This window comes from Callorhinchus milii, unplaced genomic scaffold (genome assembly GCF_018977255.1).
Source record: "Callorhinchus milii isolate IMCB2004 unplaced genomic scaffold, IMCB_Cmil_1.0 Scaffold4, whole genome shotgun sequence".
NCBI lineage: Eukaryota > Metazoa > Chordata > Chondrichthyes > Chimaeriformes > Callorhinchidae > Callorhinchus > Callorhinchus milii.
In genome coordinates, this window is record NW_024704745.1 from 40,898,050 (window position 1) to 40,918,746 (window position 20,697).

General features: G+C 43.2%; 1 protein-coding gene across 1 annotated transcript in view; it reads right to left on the reverse strand.

The window, feature by feature from the left end:
• Nucleotides 1-6,140: 6,140 nt before the first annotated feature.
• LOC103185520 (SID1 transmembrane family member 1) overlaps nucleotides 6,141-20,697 on the reverse strand; it is a 31,416-nt gene continuing 16,859 nt past the window's right edge. The window contains exons 17-26 of the mRNA XM_007904066.2: nucleotides 20,104-20,221; nucleotides 18,830-18,966; nucleotides 17,407-17,515; nucleotides 16,929-16,943; nucleotides 14,513-14,589; nucleotides 13,255-13,301; nucleotides 11,479-11,584; nucleotides 9,073-9,183; nucleotides 8,196-8,309; nucleotides 6,141-6,842 (exon numbers count right to left, since the gene is read on the reverse strand). Of these exons, the coding sequence (XP_007902257.1) occupies nucleotides 6,780-6,842; nucleotides 8,196-8,309; nucleotides 9,073-9,183; nucleotides 11,479-11,584; nucleotides 13,255-13,301; nucleotides 14,513-14,589; nucleotides 16,929-16,943; nucleotides 17,407-17,515; nucleotides 18,830-18,966; nucleotides 20,104-20,221 (897 nt within the window). The 3' untranslated portion in view covers nucleotides 6,141-6,779. The remainder of the gene's footprint in view (nucleotides 6,843-8,195; nucleotides 8,310-9,072; nucleotides 9,184-11,478; nucleotides 11,585-13,254; nucleotides 13,302-14,512; nucleotides 14,590-16,928; nucleotides 16,944-17,406; nucleotides 17,516-18,829; nucleotides 18,967-20,103; nucleotides 20,222-20,697) is intronic.

The following is a 20,697-nucleotide window of genomic DNA, read 5'->3' on the forward strand; positions in this document are numbered from 1 at the left end:
GCGGGGGGGGGGGCGGGGGGGGAGGGGAAGGCGGGGGGCACGGGGGGGCGGGGCTGCGGGCGGGGGGCGGGGCTGCGGGGGGGCGGGGGAGGGGAGGACGGGGGAGGGGAGGGGAAGGCGGGGGGTCGGGGCACGGGGGGCGGGGCTGCAGGGAGGGGGCGGGGCTACGGGCGGGGTGGGGCTGCGGGCGGGGAGGCGGGGCTGCGGGGGGGGCGGAGGCACTGGAGGGGCGGGGGGGCGCGGGGGGCGGGGCTGCGGGGGGCGGGGCTCTGATCCAGGTCGCCCCTCCCCCCAGAGGCCCCGCCCACAGGCACCTGCCGTCAATCACCCCCTCAGCCATTCGCCGCCCTCCTCAGGTAACCACCACCGTGAGGGCAGCAGAGAGAGCGGAGGGCTGGCAGTGCGGCAGCAGAGAGAGCGGAGGGCTGGCAGTGCGGCAGAGAGAGCGGAGGGCTGGCAGTGCGGCAGCAGAGAGAGCGGAGGGCTGGCAGTGCGGCAGCAGAGAGAGCGGAGGGCTGGCAGTGCGGCAGCAGAGAGAGCGGAGGGCTGGCAGTGCGGCAGCAGAGAGAGCGGAGGGCTGGCAGTGCGGCAGCAGAGAGAGCGGAGGGCTGGCAGTGCGGGCAGTAGAGAGAGCGGAGGGCTGGCAGTGCGGGCAGTAGAGAGAGCGGAGGGCTGGCAGTGCGGCAGCAGAGAGAGCGGAGGGCTGGCAGTGCGGCAGCAGAGAGAGCGGAGGGCTGGCAGTGCGGCAGCAGAGAGAGCGGAGGGCTGGCAGTGCGGCAGCAGAGAGAGCGGAGGGCTGGCAGTGCGGCAGCAGAGAGAGCGGAGGGCTGGCAGTGCGGCAGCAGAGAGAGCGGAGGGCTGGCAGTGCGGCAGCAGAGAGAGCGGAGGGCTGGCAGTGCGGCAGCAGAGAGAGCGGAGGGCTGGCAGTGCGGCAGCAGAGAGAGCGGAGGGCTGGCAGTGCGGCAGCAGAGAGAGCGGAGGGCTGGCAGTGCGGCAGAGAGAGCGGGGCAGCAGAGAGAGAGCGGAGGGCTGGCAGTGCGGCAGCAGAGAGAGCGGAGGGCTGGCAGTGCGGCAGCAGAGAGAGCGGAGGGCTGGCAGTGCGGCAGCAGAGAGAGCGGAGGGCTGGCAGTGCGGCAGCAGAGAGAGCGGAGGGCTGGCAGTGCGGCAGAGAGAGCGGAGGGCTGGCAGTGCGGCAGCAGAGAGAGCGGAGGGCTGGCAGTGCGGCAGCAGAGAGAGCGGAGGGCTGGCAGTGCGGCAGCAGAGAGAGCGGAGGGCTGGCAGTGCGGCAGCAGAGAGAGCGGAGGGCTGGCAGTGCGGCAGAGAGAGCGGAGGGCTGGCAGTGCGGCAGCAGAGAGAGCGGAGGGCTGGCAGTGCGGCAGCAGAGAGAGCGGAGGGCTGGCAATGCGGCAGAGAGAGCGGAGGGCTGGCAGTGCGGCAGCAGAGAGAGCGGAGGGCTGGCAGTGCGGCAGCAGAGAGAGCGGAGGGCTGGCAGTGCGGCAGAGAGAGCGGAGGGCTGGCAGTGCGGCAGCAGAGAGAGCGGAGGGCTGGCAGTGCGGCAGCAGAGAGAGCGGAGGGCTGGCAATGCGGCAGAGAGAGCGGAGGGCTGGCAGTGCGGCAGCAGAGAGAGCGGAGGGCTGGCAGTGCGGCAGCAGAGAGAGCGGAGGGCTGGCAATGCGGGCAGTAGAGAGAGCGGAGGGCTGGCAGTGCGGGCAGTAGAGAGAGCAGAGGGCTGGCAGTGCGGCAGCAGAGAGATCGGAGGGCTGGCAGTGCGGCAGCAGAGAGAGCGGAGGGCTGGCAGTGCGGCAGTAGAGAGAGCGGAGGGCTGGCAGTGCAGGCAGTAGAGAGAGCGGAGGGCTGGCAGTGCGGCAGCAGAGAGAGCGGAGGCTGGCAGTGCGGCAGCAGAGAGAGCGGAGGGCTGGCAGTGCGGCAGCAGAGAGAGCGGAGGGCTGGCAGTGCGGCAGCAGAGAGAGCGGAGGGCTGGCAGTGCGGCAGCAGAGAGAGCGGAGGGCTGGCAGTGCGGCAGCAGAGAGAGCGGAGGGCTGGCAGTGCGGCAGAGAGAGCGGAGGGCTGGCAGTGCGGCAGCAGAGAGAGCGGAGGGCTGGCAGTGCGGCAGCAGAGAGAGCGGAGGGCTGGCAGTGCGGCAGCAGAGAGAGCGGAGGGCTGGCAGTGCGGCAGCAGAGAGAGCGGAGGGCTGGCAGTGCGGCAGCAGAGAGAGCGGAGGGCTGCAGTGCGGCAGCAGAAGAGAGCGGAGGGCTGGCAGTGCGGCAGCAGAGAGAGCGGAGGGCTGGCAGTGCGGCAGAGAGAGCGGAGGGCTGGCAGTGCGGCAGCAGAGAGAGCGGAGGGCTGGCAGTGCGGCAGCAGAGAGAGCGGAGGGCTGGCATGCGGCAGAGAGAGCGGAGGGCTGGCAGTGCGGCAGCAGAGAGAGCGGAGGGCTGGCAGTGCGGCAGCAGAGAGAGCGGAGGGCTGGCAGTGCGGCAGCAGAGAGAGCGGAGGGCTGGCAGTGCGGCAGCAGAGAGAGCGGAGGGCTGGCAGTGCGGCAGCAGAGAGAGCGGAGGGCTGGCAGTGCGGCAGCAGAGAGAGCGGAGGGCTGGCAGTGCGGCAGCAGTGAGAGCGGAGGGCTGGCAGTGCGGCAGCAGAGAGAGCGGGCTGGCAGTGCGGCAGCAGAGAGAGCGGAGGGCTGGCAGTGCGGCAGCAGAGAGAGCGGAGGGCTGGCAGTGCGGCAGCAGAGAGAGCGGAGGGCTGGCAGTGCGGCAGCAGAGAGAGCGGAGGGCTGGCAGTGCGGCAGCAGAGAGAGCGGAGGGCTGGCAGTGCGGCAGCAGAGAGAGCGGAGGGCTGGCAGTGCGGCAGCAGAGAGAGCCGCGGGCTGGCAGTGCGGCAGCAGAGAGAGCCGCGGGCTTGCAGTGCGGCAGCAGAGAGAGCGGCGAGCTGGCAGTGCGGCAGCAGAGAGAGCGGAGGGCTGGCAGTGCGGCAGCAGAGAGAGCGGAGGGCTGGCAGTGCAGGCAGTAGAGAGAGCAGAGCAGTAGTGCGACCTTCACCCTCAGTGAACACCGCGCAGCGTGTCTCCCTGTCCACATGCTGAAATACAATAATAATCTTTGCATTCATTATGAAACCTTATTGTGTTGTTCAGGCGTCTCAAAGCGCTTCACAGTATGTACTGTAAAGTGTATTTTGTGGGCAAAACAAGACAGCTGATTGCGCACAGCAGTGTCCCACACGCAGTCGTGGATTGAGTGACTGAGAGACCACTGAATTTTTTTTGAGGGATTTTTGCTCCTGGAAAGCGAGCCGCCATTCAACTAACAACCAGATCCCCATTTACTGCTCGGTAAACAGAGGCGTGTGGAGTTTAACTCTGCCTGGGAATTGAGCCCAGGCCCTCTCACTTGCAAAGTAATACACTAACCACTCAGTGTTTCGTGAGCTGGATTTACATTACAGTTTTTCCAAGAAGCGCTCCAGATGATGACATCCAGCTGCCCCCAACAGACACACCAAGGACCCACCTGATGGTTGGTTAGGTGACTGAACTTGTCAGTACACGGTTATAAGGGAAGTTCTTGTTTACATATACAAGATCAGTAACTTTTCCAACCAGAGCCATATCACTCATAGCCCCTTCCTTTCAATTCTTCAGATGGTGCTCTGAGTTAGAAGTTCCATGTCCTGAAGACACTTAGATTTCTATCAGATGCATTTACATGACTAAAATGAGATTCATCAGGTGTCCGTGGTGGGGGGTGAGGGGTTTAGAGTGAGTGAAATGTACGAATCTAAAATGGCAAGAGTTGGCCATAATGTGTCACTGCATTGCAGTCTGCAGCCTAGGCTTAGCAAGGAGTCTGAGCAAAAGTATATGGTGTTCAAATATTTTTCACATATAAAGCTGCAATTATTGCCCTACTATTGAAGTAAAGAGTTGAAAAATTTCTGCATCATCAGTTATCTAATAGTACAGTTTCTCATTATGAATAGTAATGAATAACCTCACCGAGCCAGTCCAGAACCTTGGCGTATTATTTGACCCTCAACTATTCTTTCTACACCACATTTGTGCCATGACCCACTCTGCTTTCCCCCACCTACGCGTCATCGCCTGGCTCCGCCACTGTCTCAAACCACAAGCTGCCGAGATCCTTATACACACATTCATAACATCCAAGCTGGATTACACAAACTCCCTGCTTGTTGGCTTCCCCAACTCCTCCCTCCATAGGCTTCAGATCATCCAGCACTCTGGAGCCTGTGTCCTCTCCCACATCAGGCTCTGAAAGCCTATCACCCCATCCACGCCTGACTCCACTGGCTTCCCATCACACAGGATACAGTTCAAGATCCTGGTCCTCACTTTCAAAGCACTCCATGGGCTTGCTCCCTCTGCGACCTCCTAACCCCTACCAACCTGCCCCCTCCCTCCGCTCAGCAAGTTCCAGCCTGCTTCACATTCCCCCATTCTCTGGAACTCCATCCCGCAGTCCCTCCGCCTCACCCCCCCCCCTCCCTCACCTCCTTCAAGACCCGTCTCAAGACCCTCCTCTTTGACCATGCCTTCGGTCACCCTCCTTCCCCCCCTGCCCTCCACCCTCCCCGATTCCGACCCCCATCTTGGGCCTGAAACACTGATTGTCCAGCGCCTTAGGACGTCCACCCAACGTGAAAGACGCCTTACAAGTGTAATTTTGTTTTTATATGCAGCTTGCAGTGTCAATGCACTGTAATTGTTATAACGTGTTACTTTGTATGTACCACTGGTACACATGTACCGTGAATAGTTATAATTTATAGGAAGAAATTACTATTCTAGCACATGGAAGGATGGAATGAGAGGGGGCAAGGGGATACCAGAACATGTACCTTTCTAATGGCCTTTTCAACCTGGACTTCCCTCTTTAAAGATCTATGGATCTGCACCCTTTGATCTTTCTTTCTCAACAACATCAGAACTGGCCAATTTCTGCTGTATCGACATTCCTAAAAATACACATTTCTCAATTTGAAACTGCATAGATGTGTCAAGTGTGAATTATACTTGGTTCGTTGCTCCACCCCCCTCCTCCCATCTCAAGCCAACTGCCAAAAACCTTCAGTGAATGTTTTTACAAACACTATTCACTACAACAGAGCTAGTGTTATACAACCAATCTGTCTAATAACTACCAAGATTTAACATGCCATTTTTTGTACTGGGTACAACGTGATTCTGAAGGTATAAACCAGGGTAATCATTTCACAATGTTAAAACACAGCACTGATTACATTTTGTGGCTGCTTCAGTATTTGGACCTCTGCCCCCTTCTGGTGGTGGGATCACTGTACTTTAGTTTGTATTTGTATTTCTCTGGCTCCCTCTGATGGTAAAATCCTTATACTTCAGTGCTCGTGCAGAACTGTATCTTTTAATTAATCTTCTTCATTACTCTTCTTCGGTACACTTCTATATACAGGTACTCACCACTCTCTACATAAACTAAATCAAAACTGTTGACTTGCCCCCCTACCCACTGTAGTTTATGAATATAGTATATTAAAAACATTATTAGGATTCAGTTTGACTTATCCCTATGGTATCTCAGTAAGATCTCCCCTTAGCATCTTTTCTCTGCTTGCACATTCCCAATTTTGTTAACTTCCTCAATGTGGGATACCTAAACCTGCCTGGTTTCTCTTCCCCGACTCTGGGAAGGCCTGGGACAATTTAGCCCCTATGCAGTTCATTTGAGACCAGCAAACTCAGCACAGTCCAGCAATTCAAACCAGTAAGCTGCAGCCCCATCCAGTATACCATTGAGGAATTTCAAGTGTTACATTGAATTAATGTAAATGTGATTCCAGTTTTCTTTAGTATTAATGGCAATATGCATCACTCAAGTGAATTCAGTATTAACTATCTTCAGGAATTCAAAGTGTGCATAGGAAAAAATAAATACTGCAATACTTTTCTTCAGATTTTTCACATTTATTCAACTGTTTTCATTAATCAAGTGAACACAGAATTATTTTCCATAGAGAGAAAATCTGCATGCAGGTTATCAGACCTTCTTCTGCATTTAAGAACCAGAACAATATCAAAATTGTTATTGTTTTTTAATAGCAAACATTAATATTAAGCACCAGCTATAATAATAATAATAATCCTTGCATTTGATATAGCGCTTTTCACGTCGGGAGGACGTATTATAGCAGATAATACTCATGACACAATAATGTAATTAGTCTAAATATTTCTTTAAAATTCCTTATAATAATGACGTATTTAGGGCATTGAAAATTTTCCAAGACTTAAGCATTAGAGGCCTGCAATTCCTCAGAAATGATGCAGCATTTTGGAAAATTCTCTTCAATCCCATCTTAATTCTGAAACTGACTTCCTGCAATTCCTAATGCAGCCTATTCCATTTAGCACACAAGTACACAAAAACATGGAATGACAAAAGGCTCTTTGGCCCTTCAAGCTTGGTCCTAGAACACACAAAATCCACTGTATTTCACACTACTGTGCATTTCCAACCACTCCAGGTTGCAATTTTTTTAACACAATGTTGCTTCATATATAACTACCATTAAGGCATATAAATTACACATTTTCTGTTATAGTTTTCATTGAACAATTAAATATCATGCTACAATGTAACCAATGAAACTCAAATCACTTTCTAAGCAGGATTGTTTGTGAATATTTTGCAAGCTTGTTTTTGTATATACAACGAAATGCTTTCGTTGATGTATATCATTGGTCAACTGCCTGATCAATGAACATTCTTTTCAAGCCCAAGATGAACCTAAAACACAGGGATTTTGTCTCTCCTTACAAAATCCAGGTCATCATCCAATGTTAAGAGAACCTGTAAACAGAAAATAGTCCTAATTATTACAGCCATAATTATTATATGTTCCCAGTTGTTGAGCACTTATCAGGTCCAGCCCTTGCCTTAGTTCAAGATGAAATATAATGCAATTTTGGAATGGGTATCTGCAATAAACAAGCAGGTTGATTGCAGAAACACAGTGAATGGAATCCACACTGCAAACATATTACAATTTGCAGATAAAAATAAACACATTATAACTGGACTACATATGTATGGTTTCCATTTGGAATGAAGTGAGCATTCTTTCTTCAGAGGGATACACCATACTTTTACCTAATTCTGGAGAATTTAAGTGCAGGTTGAAAAGCGCCAAGGCTTGCCACCTTAGAGTACACACTTAGATACTCCTAGACTTTAAATAGCTAAAACCACACAGCCGTTCATTGTTGAGCGAAGGTAAGCTTTCTGCTGCTTGTCCAGCTAGTACAGTAAAACTCGCAAGAGTCAGAACCATAAAATTTAATGTGACTTACGTAAAGTCAGAGTTGCAGGCAAACTGTATAAGTCATATAAAATCTGATTTAATCATTCTACACTGCGCACATGTAATTCAATCTAGCCGGTCAGAGCGCTTGCAGTAGTGAATCACTGCAGACAATAAGTGCGCATGCAGTGACACGTCAAGACTACATCTCCCACGATTCAATGACCCGTCGCACCATGCGCACTTACCAGCAAGCATTGGAATCGCATTGAATTGCGGGAAATTAAGTACTTCTGTGTATGCGTCAACAGGTCAGGACGTCATTTCCTGCGAATCAATGCAGCCGGTAAGTGCGGGAGTAATGGAGGTATGGGACCAGCGTTACAAGTTAGGAGGTGATTAATATGAGTAGTGCAAAACAATCTAAGTGTTTTTGATAAGAAACTAAATGGGACTCGGGTGAATATATGACTTAGGTGATTATACGATTTATAACTTATGCAAGTTTTACTGTACCGCCCTACACATTAAGGCTTTGGTTCGATGGGTTATCTGGAGCAGGGTGATAAAAATTCCAATTCCAAACTTGGCTCAATAGCAGATTCAGACTCCTCTGAATCTGCTATTGAGCCAAATTAGTTGGTCCAAAGATATCCTTAACATGCTACATTACATTTCATAACTTAAAACATATTTGTTATAATAAAAACATGTTGAAACATATTTGTTTTAATGTATAGCAATTTATGTACCAACATTTTGTATATCTACCCATGCAATGTTTCAGCAAGTGTGTTTTTTACATGTACATAACATGTATGTACACTGCTTTGGTAAATCTCTGTAGAAAATAAAAATATATAAAGATTTCCAAAGCAGAAAAACAACAGAATAACACTCACCAAAAAGGAGAAGAAAACTGCAGTAGCTGACAGAAAATGCCAAACATCATGTTCATCAAAAAAGTTCAACAGAATGCATTCACGATTTTGTTCACGAGACTCTGCAGGAGTTTTCTATGAAGCAATTGCATAGAAGTGGAGTAATAATAATAATAATAATATTATTATATAATGTAATGTATAATGTATAAATTATACATTACTGAGTTATGTAGACCCATAATTCCATTTGCAACATATATACTTTCCTTACTGAACTTAACTTGATCCCACAAGGTTTGAGCCACAGTAATTGTTAACAGGAATCTGTGATTTCTGACAATTCAGATCTTGCCCAAGCAAAGATATTTCTTTTGCAAAGCAAAGATAACACCTGATTCATGCAGAAAATTATCCAAAAGCAGAAAAGATTTAATTACCTAAAATAGAAATGGACAAGAAGATAAGTAGGTAACTTAAAATGGAATGTTTGGAATAGCAACCACAACACCTATATATTGAAACTAGGGTAAGGGTACAAATAGAAGCGGAAAAATCAAAGGGCTTATCACAGGTGAAAGCAAATTTTAGTGAGATAACAAGGGGCATTGCCTATTTTTAATGGAAGGAACAATTGACAAATAGACATCTAGATAAGCAATAGGAAATTTCTAAGCAGAAGATGGAAAGGGGGTGTATCAAAGACTAGCGTTCCTATTATTAATTTAAATGATATGATTACTTGATTACTAATTTATCAATTTGAAGTACTTTCCTAATTCTTTGGCATTTGAGAAAGCATTATAATAAACAATAATCTCACTGTTATTTCATTGTACATCTATAATATATTTCAAGATGAATAATTTAATATAATATTTTCAATACATTTTCTTACCTCCCAACTACTTAATGTTTGAAAGAAAAAGTAAAGAGCAGATGCCCAAATAAAAGTAGTTGCCAAAATACAGAAAAGAGGAATAGCCCTTATGCTTTCAGAACTTCGTAGCTGTAAAAAAAATATGGAAATTAGTAATAATAATCTTCTCATTTAATATAGCACCTCATCATGTCCTAGACGTCTCAAAGCGCTTCATAGAATATATTGCAAAGTGAATTGACTGTATATTTTGTCAGTGAAACGTAGCAGCCAATTGTGCACAGCAATGTCCCACAAACAGTTGTGGATTGAGCGACCAAATTATCATTATTTAAAATTTTTTGAAGGGATTATTACCCCCCGAAGAGCAATCTGCCAATCAACTAACAACCAGGTTCCTACTTACCGTTAGGTAAACTTGCCTAATGTTTCTCCCTGCCCAGGAATCGAACCCAGGTCCTCTCGTTTGCGAGGTGAATGCTCTAACCACTAAGCTAAGGACTCCACTTTAATTTAATGATGGGGCTGAAATGCCTAGAATTCCAGCATATGATCAGTTTTTGTTTTACTGATAATTTAGTTTCATCTAAAAACTTGGGTTGCATTTGAGACTACTATAAGAGACGTTTCAGCTACTAAAACAGTATTGCAATGATGCTTAATGCTGGTAACAGGTTCTATGGGGAAATCAATCTGCGACTGATACAGTCTGATTTTGCCTGAAATCTCATTCAGCAGTGCTGTATTAAATCTGGGTTATCAATCAATCCATCCAGTCTATAAATATAAAAGTACTCTAGTACTTCAGTAGTATTACTGCTTCAAAATTTTATTCATAATTGCTGTTTATGTGTAGCATTACCTGCATTAAGCTTAATTTCATGTGCTGCAAAACTGGCTAGCGTACTTTAGTATAGTGCGCGGAGTAGCATTTTATGGATCTCAACCATTATAGCAGAACTTAACTTTACAAATCAACTTCCCATTTTACATTTCTGTGACTTTCTATAAGGTTAAACACAGCATTATTACAAAAGTATGATGGCTTTTGGCTAGAGGTTGATCTGAGAGTGTGATATACCAATTGTATTGTACCTCTCCCACCGTCTTCATTTTGTTTCCACAAACGGCTTTTCCTCCAGTCCCCGCACTGTCTCGTGTGGTGTCCCTCAGGGCTCTGTCCTCGGTCCCCTCCTCTTCACCCTCTACATGCTCCCCTTGGTGACATCATCCGCAGACATGGGGTTAACTTCCACATGTATGCGGATGACACCCAACTCTACCTTTCCTCCTCTACCCTCAACTCCACGACCACCGATGTCCTGACAGTCTGCCTGTCCGACATCGAGTCCTGGACGAGAGACAACTTTCTTCAACTCAACGTGCGAAAAACCGAGGCCCTCCTGATTGGCTCACGTCAGCGCCTCCGCACCTCAGGCGCTGACAGCATCAGCATCCAAGGCTGCACTCTCCACCTCTCAAAGCCAGTCAGGAACCTCGGCGTTCTGTTCGACCCTGAGCTGTCCTTTCTCCCTCACATCCGCACCACAACTGGCACCGCCTTCCATCACCTCCGGAACATCGCCAGACTACGGCACTACCTCACCCCTCACGCTGCTGAAACCCTGGTCCACACCTTTATCACCTCAAGGCTGGACTATGGGAACTCTCTCCTCGCCGGCCTTCCCGCCACCTCCCTCCACAAGCTGCAGGTCATTCAGAACTCTGCAGCTCGTGTACTGTCCCGCACCAGGCTTCGCGACCACATCACTCCCACCCTCGCTCGCCTCCACTGGCTCCCCATCCCCCAGAGGATCGAATTCAAGATCCTCATCCTCACCTACAAGGCCACTCCCTCGTACCTCTCTAACCTACTATCCCCCTACTTACCTGCCCATACCCTCCGTTCCTCTGGCTCCGGTCTGCTCCACATCCCCCGCCCCAACCGCCCTACCATTGGTGGCCGGGCCTTCAGCCTCTCTGCCCCTCGGCTCTGGAACTCCATCCCCCCCTTCGCCTTGCCTCCTCCCTTTCCTCCTTCAAGGCCGGTCTCAAGACCTTTCTCTTTGACCGTGCCTTCAGCTCCCGTCTCGACTCTCTACCCCCTCCTCTCTCCCTCCCTTCCCTCCCCTCACCCTGACCATTTCCCCCCTGCTCGGGTCCCGACCCAACTGTCCAGCGCCTTGGGATGTCCTCCCGACATGAAAGGCGCTCTATAAATGAAATCTTGTTGTTGTTGGTGTTGTTGTAGGAAGAAGTCGTACATTAGTACTCATGGGAGGGGGGGATTCAAAATTTATAAATACTGGATATATCAATGTTCCTATAATCTGGTAAGAACTGCTGTCTTTACTGTTTGTGAAAGAAACAAAACATATTTCAAATGTGCAGTATATGGAGAAAAGTTAAATTATAGAATCATACCTTCATTATGATGTAGAAGGCCAGATATAGCAGCAGGTTGCAGATAAAGATGCACAAGAGATATGAAGCAAAATCTTTTGGCCTGGACACTAAACCAAAAATAGCACTGAAAGGGAAAATTCATACAACTAATTTAGAATTGTACATTCTACATTAAAATCGATAAACAAGTAATAATTAAGGCGAGAAGCCTATTTATATGCTTTGATTAAATATAATTAAAGATTTTAAATAGTGAGATATGCACAGAATATTATACTTGTTATAAGGTTATTTTTAACTTGTTCAAAACCCCTAAGTTTTGTCTTTCATTTTGTCCCCATAAGTCATTAAAATATAATGTACGTAGAGCATTTTAGGAACTTAGGAAATGTAAGCAGCGATTCTCCAATCACTGGTAAACACACTGATTTTGGATTTTTTTTTACTGGTCAGTAAATTTACTGATAATCAGAGAATCATATTCACTTGGTCGATGGGATGATTGACTAATGATAAGAGAATCACACTGAAGTTCTAGTATTTGAACATAAAGGTGATTGTTGCTGGTCAGCCATGCTTGCACCACTGGAAGAATGTGAAAAAGTAAAAAGAAATATGTTTGCTAATTAAAATTAAGCAAAAGGGAATACATTTATAAAAATTTGGGAAGGTTTGAGTTTAATCTTCATTGATGTTCTTTGCTTCCATGTTTGGACAGTTTGCTGATATAAGTTTAGGCACAATTGCTTCTCAGCAATTGCTTCTAGTAGCATGAATTACCTTGAGCTGAAAGAAAGGTAACAGTTAATGGATATAAGAATGCGCAAAATCTACAAATGATGAGACTCCACAGTGGAAGAGAGGGGAATATAGCTGAAGGACCACATAACTCAGAAAGATCAGATGCAAGACATCTACAGCTTTCAAGATTAAGTGCAACAGATTTGTGACTAATGTTTGACTCATCTATTACGATGACAAATCTGTTTTTAAATTACAAATCATCATAACAACAGATTTATCTGTTACGATGAATATCTCATTGTTATATTCCCATATAACAATGGGAATATTAAAAGTGTCAAAGGTTTTTCTTTAATCTTTTGGGTTACTGTAGGGGATATGAGATGCATCGGCTAACCTTTGGTTTCAAGATGAATCCAATAGGTAACTCTGCTAGAGCACTGCTGGTGTCCACCATCATTCATCTATCACAAAACTCTTAAAAACAAGGGGATAGGCAGTAGGAAATAAATTGAATAGTTACTATTCCAGGGGTATACAGAAAAGTAATCAGTTTTTAGCAATCTGTATCAATATCAAACAATAACAGGTCAGGAATGGGTAAATTGTTTGAGCAATCTTTCTACCTGGCCTCAACAGTGCACCTTAATCTCAGCATCACAAGAGGATCTCTACCATACAAGGGTAAATAAATACACTAATTTTACTAGCTATCATGATGAGATTAGCCATTTGGGTTCATTTATAAGGAATTATGCTCATTTTTAGTCCCACTCCCACTAAGAATATGATACTCTGAACTATTTCAGACCCCTTTGAGAAAGAGAAAACTTTACAGTGAAAAATGAATTGACTGTATATTTTGTGGGGCAAAACGCTGTATACATAGCAAAATATACTAGGTTAGCATGTTAACATAGCTGCAAAATCCAATCCTGTATTGATTGATATTTCTCAAAGAGATCTGCAGTAATTCCTCTACATAGGTTAGCATTTTTTAAATTATTCACAACAATGCTGAATTTGAATATGTTATAGATCTGTACTTACAATGACCAGTTTACAAGATTTCCGAGGATAAGCAGAACCATTCTATCCTAAATAAAGGAAAATTCAAATATAAATTTTCAATATAATACAGCCCAGCTAATGGAGTCCATTGCATTCAATTGGATACATACAACTGCCCTTTATCTTAAGGGGGCTGGAATATAAAGGAGAGGAAATTATACTTCAATTGTATAGAACGTTGGTCAGACCCCATCTGGAGTACTGTGTTCAGTTTTGGGCGCGGCACCTCAGGAAGGATATATTGACTTTGGAGGGGGTGCACCACAGATTTACCAGAATGATACCAGGACTTAAAGAGTTAAATTGTGAGGACAGATTACATAAACTTAGTCTCTATTCCCTTGAGTTTAGAAAGTTGAGGGGTGATGTTTGTGGTTTTTAAAATAATAAAGGGATTCGATAGGATAGATACAGATAAACTATGGTGGGGGAATTCAGAATAAGAGGGCATAATTTTAAAATTAGAGCTAGGCCATTTAGGAGTGAAATTAGGAAGCAGTTTTTCACCCAAATGGTATTGGAAATCTGGAACACTCTTCCAAAAGGCTGTGGATGCTGGATCCATTCACATTTTCAAGACTAAGGTGAATAGATATTTGTTAGGTCAGAGTATCAAGGGATACGGGGCAAAGGCAGGTAATTGGAGTTGAGGCACAGATCAGCCATGATCTTATAGAATTGCTTAACAGGCTTGAGGGGCTGAATGGCCTACTCCTGTTTCTATGTTTCTATGAGAGCATTTTATCAACCACCGATTCCTATACTTTCAAATAAGAAAAATAAGATGGATTATAGGATATCTTAAATTTTAATTATTTTGTCAGAATAATTTTCAGTCATGAAAATTAGCAGATTACTTGATTAATACTTTAAACAAATATATAATGAAATCTGATGTTGGAAGAACAGGGCAAGCAGGTCCTGAGTACACATATTTGTGTATTGCCAGTCTGGATCGGTAGATCAACTTCTTTGGTATGTGTATACTCTATGTTTGCCAGTGCTTTGGTGATGATTCACCATCAATGTGCAATATAAATCAACAATTAATCCACACAAATTATGAATTTCTGTCACACCTAATAAGTTAAAAGATTCTGTATCAGCATTCCTGGATATATAGTTAGTGCGTGCCCTGTGTATCACATAACATATTGCTTCAATATTTGACATTTTGCAAATAGGTCCTGAAGATTAGAAGAACACGAATTTCTTAAATTTCAATCATATGCCATACCATATAAATGGGCCGACTAAACTGTTGAATACAATCAGTATAAAGAACTATTCCAATACGCCTGAAAATACCAAAGTCTGTGGAAAAAAACAGTAAAATTATTGTTAGTAACTGCACAGAATCAGGTATGCCGGCTCACATCAATATCATTAAACTAGAGTTTTCTTCTAAAAGGTCTAGCTTTGCCATTCTGTGTTCCAAAGTTCACACTCTACTATGTACTTCAATAAAAAGAGCATCATAAATCAACTTTCTAGTTTGGTTTAAGCCATATTTAATAAGAAAACTAGCAGAAATGTTTGCTCAGATTTAAATTCACTATGTGAATTTTGGTTTGGGTGCTTAATTTATTTGCAACAGTATGCAGTACATTACATTCATAGTAATGATACAAAGACAAATTTAGCAACTAAACACCAAGTAGAAGATAACCCAGCCAATGCAAAGGCACTAAACATACGCAAGGAGCACATAATTACATATGTAGGAGACAGCAATCATGGCATTTGGAAGGGAAATGTGGGATTGGAGGCAGAACTGACATGTATGAATAAAAGAACATAAAAGAATCATGCATGCAATTACATATTAGGGAAGAACAGCACACTAAAAGTACTTAGCCGTGTTTACTTGTTTGCCAATTACTTCATACCTCTGTAAGGAAAGAGTTAAAATCATTGCATGATGCCGAGGACTGTGGGAGTGCAGAGACAACTCATCTACTCAAATCAATGTGTAAAGGACTGAGTGGACACCCAGTCTGCGGATATGGGGAGAAGTAAGGCCAGACGTATGTGTTGACAGAACTTCGAGATCACAAGTAATGATGCTCAAGAGGATGCAACACGTACTCTCACGAGAATAACATGGCGAGGGCCCTGATAAACACTTCTGGCTGATTGACTGGAGGTTAAAAACCCATTGTCCATAATCACGTGGTATTGTGCCACGTACAATGGAAGTGCTTTAAACTTTGTGTTGACATTCAAATTATTTATATGTCCCTACAACTCTGCCATTTTTCTTTCATAACGGATAATAATAGTTCGCGCTTAGCAATAGAAATAGATTTTCTGAGGACCCAATAAAATAAAAATAAAATAAAAAGGACCATTCCAACACACATTCATGGAGGTGTAGCAATGGGTCAGCAAAGTGGAAGCAAATTTTTATCAAACACTCCACTGGATAGTTTGTCTCGTACCCCTGCTAAGGCAATCTGTCAAGTTTCAAAATCACAGGATCCCAGGAGTCTGGACATACCACAGAGCGGTACAGAACCTCTTAGCTATTATTCTGCTCCAACAAGCTCACTGCTGGATGCTATCCTACCTCCTCCTCCACATTACTTTTTCATCCACTCCTTCTACTTCTGAGTTTGTAGCATGCTAAACTCATGCTAAAATGGCACCAACATCAAGAAGAATGAGCATGCAAAGCACAAAGGGGAAAAGGGAACATAAGAGTGACATATAACATTCAAGTACATACTTATTACTATTGTAGAGAAATAGTTTGTTATAATTAATTATTAGTAAGTATTTTTCTTTTAGGTAATAATACAACCTGATATGTGTTCAAAGTCCCCACTACATAAGTAGTGATGTGTGCCCATTTTCTTCTTTTGGTGGTGATGTATTTTGGTGGCCTCTCCCTCAATCCCTCCACCTTGCTCCCCCCACCCCCACCTTTAAATCCCGCCTGAAGAGCTACCTTTTTGGTTGTGCTTACGGTTACCTACCCCTTTCCCCTCCCCTGGCGTGTTGTCAAACTCTGCCATTATCAAACGCTCCAGGCGCTACCCCAAGTGAAAGGCACCATATAAATGCAAGTTGCAGTTGTTGTTATTGTATGTAAGAGGGAGGATCAATAGATCATAGTTTAAAGGGAATGTTAGATTACCCAGAATCCAGCCAACCTTGACATTATTGCCATCGACCATATTTTTAACCCATGATGCAGGATTTTGGCAAAAGCTTGAGTTAACATCCAGAATGGTCTTGGTAATATGACAAAAGAAGTGCAAATGTTCATCATATCCAACTACTTTCTATAAAGATCTTGCCCATTATCTCACTCTCCTATCATACAAGGCCAACATTTGGAACAGGCATATACACTTGCAATTTCTATTCTACAACCTAACTGCTGGGCGGTGTGTGAAGTTTGCCAACCATTTAATATATCTGGCAATGGATGTCCAGCTGGTTGTCTTACCTTACGTTAATGAGTAACAACAATTCTGCATTTGTGCAAAACATTCTTTAAGGCAAATATGACTTAACTCAAAATAAATTTATAGCTCTTTCATGTGAAAAAGGACTGCAATAATTGACTGTCTTTCTATTTTAACTTTGTTACATGAATTTGGTATTACAAGAAGAAACGTTTGAATCTGGTTGAAGATGCACGTTACCTGCATTTGAAACATCTGGTTGAACGAAAGAAAAAAATACTGCATATTAGAACAGATTTATGGTATTATAACCTGTAGGCACATACACGAGTCTGAAACACAGTGATTTCTAAAATAATTCCTTAATGAGGAATCAGAATAATGCAAAAACCTTCCAGAGATGCAAAACTCATGACAAGATTGATGAACGACAAATTGTAAATCCCATACCAACAAAGTTTGAAAAAAAGGCTGGCAAAAAAGAAACTGGTGATTTGCTTTCCAGTATTTTGTTCATCAAGACTTTTTCTCATCAGATTTCACCATCTGAGGATTCTCAAATCCCCATTTGTAAATCTTGATGAAAATCCTGAAATCCAACATTCACAAACTGGCAGTTGCAAATTAACACAACAGATCCAGTTTGTAAAACACATATCTACCACACCAAAATAATGAATAATTGTTTAAATGATTTATTTTGAGTACTTGAACTTACCTATTTTAAACCGCCCCATGTAGTATATCTGGGTGCTGAGACCCAGGGATGCCATAACATGAATAATTGAGAACACCACCCAAAACCAGGTATTACTCTTACCAAATATCTACAAGAAAAAACAATACACTAATTAATATACACCACAATAGTTTTCACTGTAACAGTTTAAAGTAAAATTATCTTGTAGGGTCTTCATTATTCTGCAGATGGAAAGGTGTTCAAAGAATACACACACACTGCAGAGTTCTATGACCAATTGGAAATTGAGGAAAATACTGGGTAATGCATTTAAGACATTTAACTTTGTGATGTCAGGACTGCTCTTCATATAATCCCTCCCATTCCTGTCTCCCAGTTTAAAGGAGAACCATGCCTATTCAACATCCATTCAATTTGACCCAAAAGTACACAGAGAAGAAACATTCACAAAACTCTCTCTCATTCTTCTCCCTTAACAAAACCATTGGATGAGAGCTCAGTGTACGGAGGGTACTTTGCCTGACAAAATATGTAAGTAGGGAATCTTACTTTCTTCTTCATTACCAGGATCAGCCATGCACTCTTAACACACTGGCTAAATAATTCTACTTTGCCAAATAACAGGGTGGGAGGGGGGAGAAGAGAGGAGAATGTGGTTAATATGAGCAAAACCTCCCATCACCAAATTGGAAGAAAAATAGAAAATGCTGCAAATGCACAACGATTTGATCAGCATCTGAAAAGGAAGGTAATTTAATAGTATTTTCCATTTTTATTTTAGATTTAGTTACTGTTTTTCTTCATGTAGCAACACAATACAAACAACACCTTGTATTATTAATAATAGATAGGTCTGCAGATTTGTCACAGTGAAAAAAATATCTGTGACAAAAGATACTGTGATTTTTCTGTTTGTCTGTGACAAAGCCACTATCACGAACACTTCCCTCATTAAACTTGAGAGAGGTCTGCGCATGTGCCAGCCTCTCTCAAAGTTGCTGTGGGAAATTCGAACTGTTCTCATGGATGCCAGCATAAAGCCCGGCTACTTCACCATGTGCACAGGTAAGTTTTTTTTAATATATTGCACCTAGTTTAGACACTGGTAATGTTGAGATGTATAAAGACGCACAACTGAATTTCCATAACTGACTTCTTCCAACATTTCCCTGTAAACCTGCAACATTCAGTAAATTTACCGTGATTACTCTGCAATTTTTGACCCAAAATGCTGTGCCAAATCTGTAGCCCTAATAATAAATACTAATCCTTATAAGCACTTTATAATCCTTATAATACTAAGCACTCAACAGGATATACTGAACAGTGGAGTGATTGTATCTTGTAGTCGAAACAAAGCAGCTAATTTGCACATAGCAATGTCCCTTAAAGTTAACATCAATATAAATTTAAGATAACATCATTTAAACAAGATACATACCACACCAAGCACAGCAAAACAAATGATCACAGCAAAGGTTGCATATGTTGAATATGCACTAGCATTTATGTCTGGATGTCGAGTTTGGTAGAGTTTCAGCATACAGAGGCCTGCAATCATGTACATGAAGGAGGTATCTGTGGCGAAAGAAAATTCATTGATGACTAACAAGAATTTGTGCTGTAAGTAGAAGGTAACACCTTAGGGAGGTAATATTAATGATAAACTTATTTTAAAACTGTTATTTGTTTTGAAATAGTGGAATAAGTGTGCTGTAGTGACATCAGTCTAATGAATCTCCTAGAATAGTGTCTATAATAATATAATTATAGTCCTTGCATTTGACATAGTGCCTTATCACGCCTTTGAGACATCTCAAAGCACTTGACAAAATATACTGTAAAGTGAATTCACCATATATTTTGTGGTCTACTCTCCAATACCAACAATTAGTCCCCAAAGAGACAGAAAAAAAGTTCTCTTTGATGTAACTAAAGAACCTTTCAATAATGGCAAGGTTACTCCACTGTTTGTAGTACCAAATGGGAGAGATAATGAGCTTCACGGAGGAGCCCTGTAAATTAAAATATTTTAGAAGCAATACTTCTACATAAATTATTGGAATACTAATACCACTATTGGTAAAAGATCAAGTGAAAAAAATTAACATACTCCTTCGATCTAGTTAGTCTGAATGCTACTTATCAGGTTGCCATCATACCAATTATAAGATTTGACCAAGCTCATCATAACATTTTAATGAGCAGTCAAAAGCCTGGCAATATGTCTCAATGCACAAGCTCATCCAAAAAGGATCAAGCTTTCACACACTTTCTGAGGTTCTAGACACTTTACCATGGAATTATGCCTCCAAAAAAAATCTTCCTACCAACCACATTATATGACTGGTTTACTGGTTTACCTGGCATCTCATTTTTTTCTTGGGCATTAACACAAGCACTTTCTGCTTGTCAACTGCTCTCTGCTCCTCATATTCACTTCAAACATTAGCATGTTGTGTTTAAAAATGTCTGTTGGTGGCCTTACTCATTTCAAGTCAGCATATTTAAATATTTTATTAAGTTATATATTGTTGACATTTGAAGCTGGTGAAAGACACCAAATAAATCAGGAAATATTACACAAATGTTTCAGCAACTAACAACAAAGGTTGCTTGAAGCAGATTATAAATATTTTTTNCTCTGTAATAAGCAGAAACTCTTGCATTAAATTCCTTTATGGTAAGACTAGCCACTATAGATTATTGACTTACCAAACTGAAAGTTGGAATAATTAGGGCACACATGGTAGCAAGCACTCAAGACCCCCTCCATCATGAGTGCCACTGCCATAGCATAGAAGAGACCAAAGTGTTTTGGGATGCCATACTCCTGGGAGAGTTAGAAAGAGAAAAGTATTTGCTTCATTTTAATACATTCTCACAGCCCAGGAATGTGACTTGCAACAATTGTTTTGTTTCAGTTTCCTAGACTGCCTTGTACACGTTCAATTTTAGTGCAACTAACAAAATTTACTCAAGCATTTTAATTACCTATACTGTAAAGTAATTTAAACAGCTAGTAATACACATCTGAAACAACATATTTGTTTTCACCATTGATATAGAAAAGATGTACATTAGAAATGGCACAGAAAAGAGCAATATCCTAAGAGTAAATGGATGAGCTATGAAGAAAGATTAGAGCAAACTGGAACTTTTGACTTCAAATTGTTTTGTGATGGTAACTCTATTACCCCTCTCCATAAAATTAAGAGCATAAATATTCTCTATTCCTTTCTTAGAACAAAGTATAAGCCAATATGTTTTATATGATTTTGGTGGTTCATATTGAGTTCAGAATCAGTA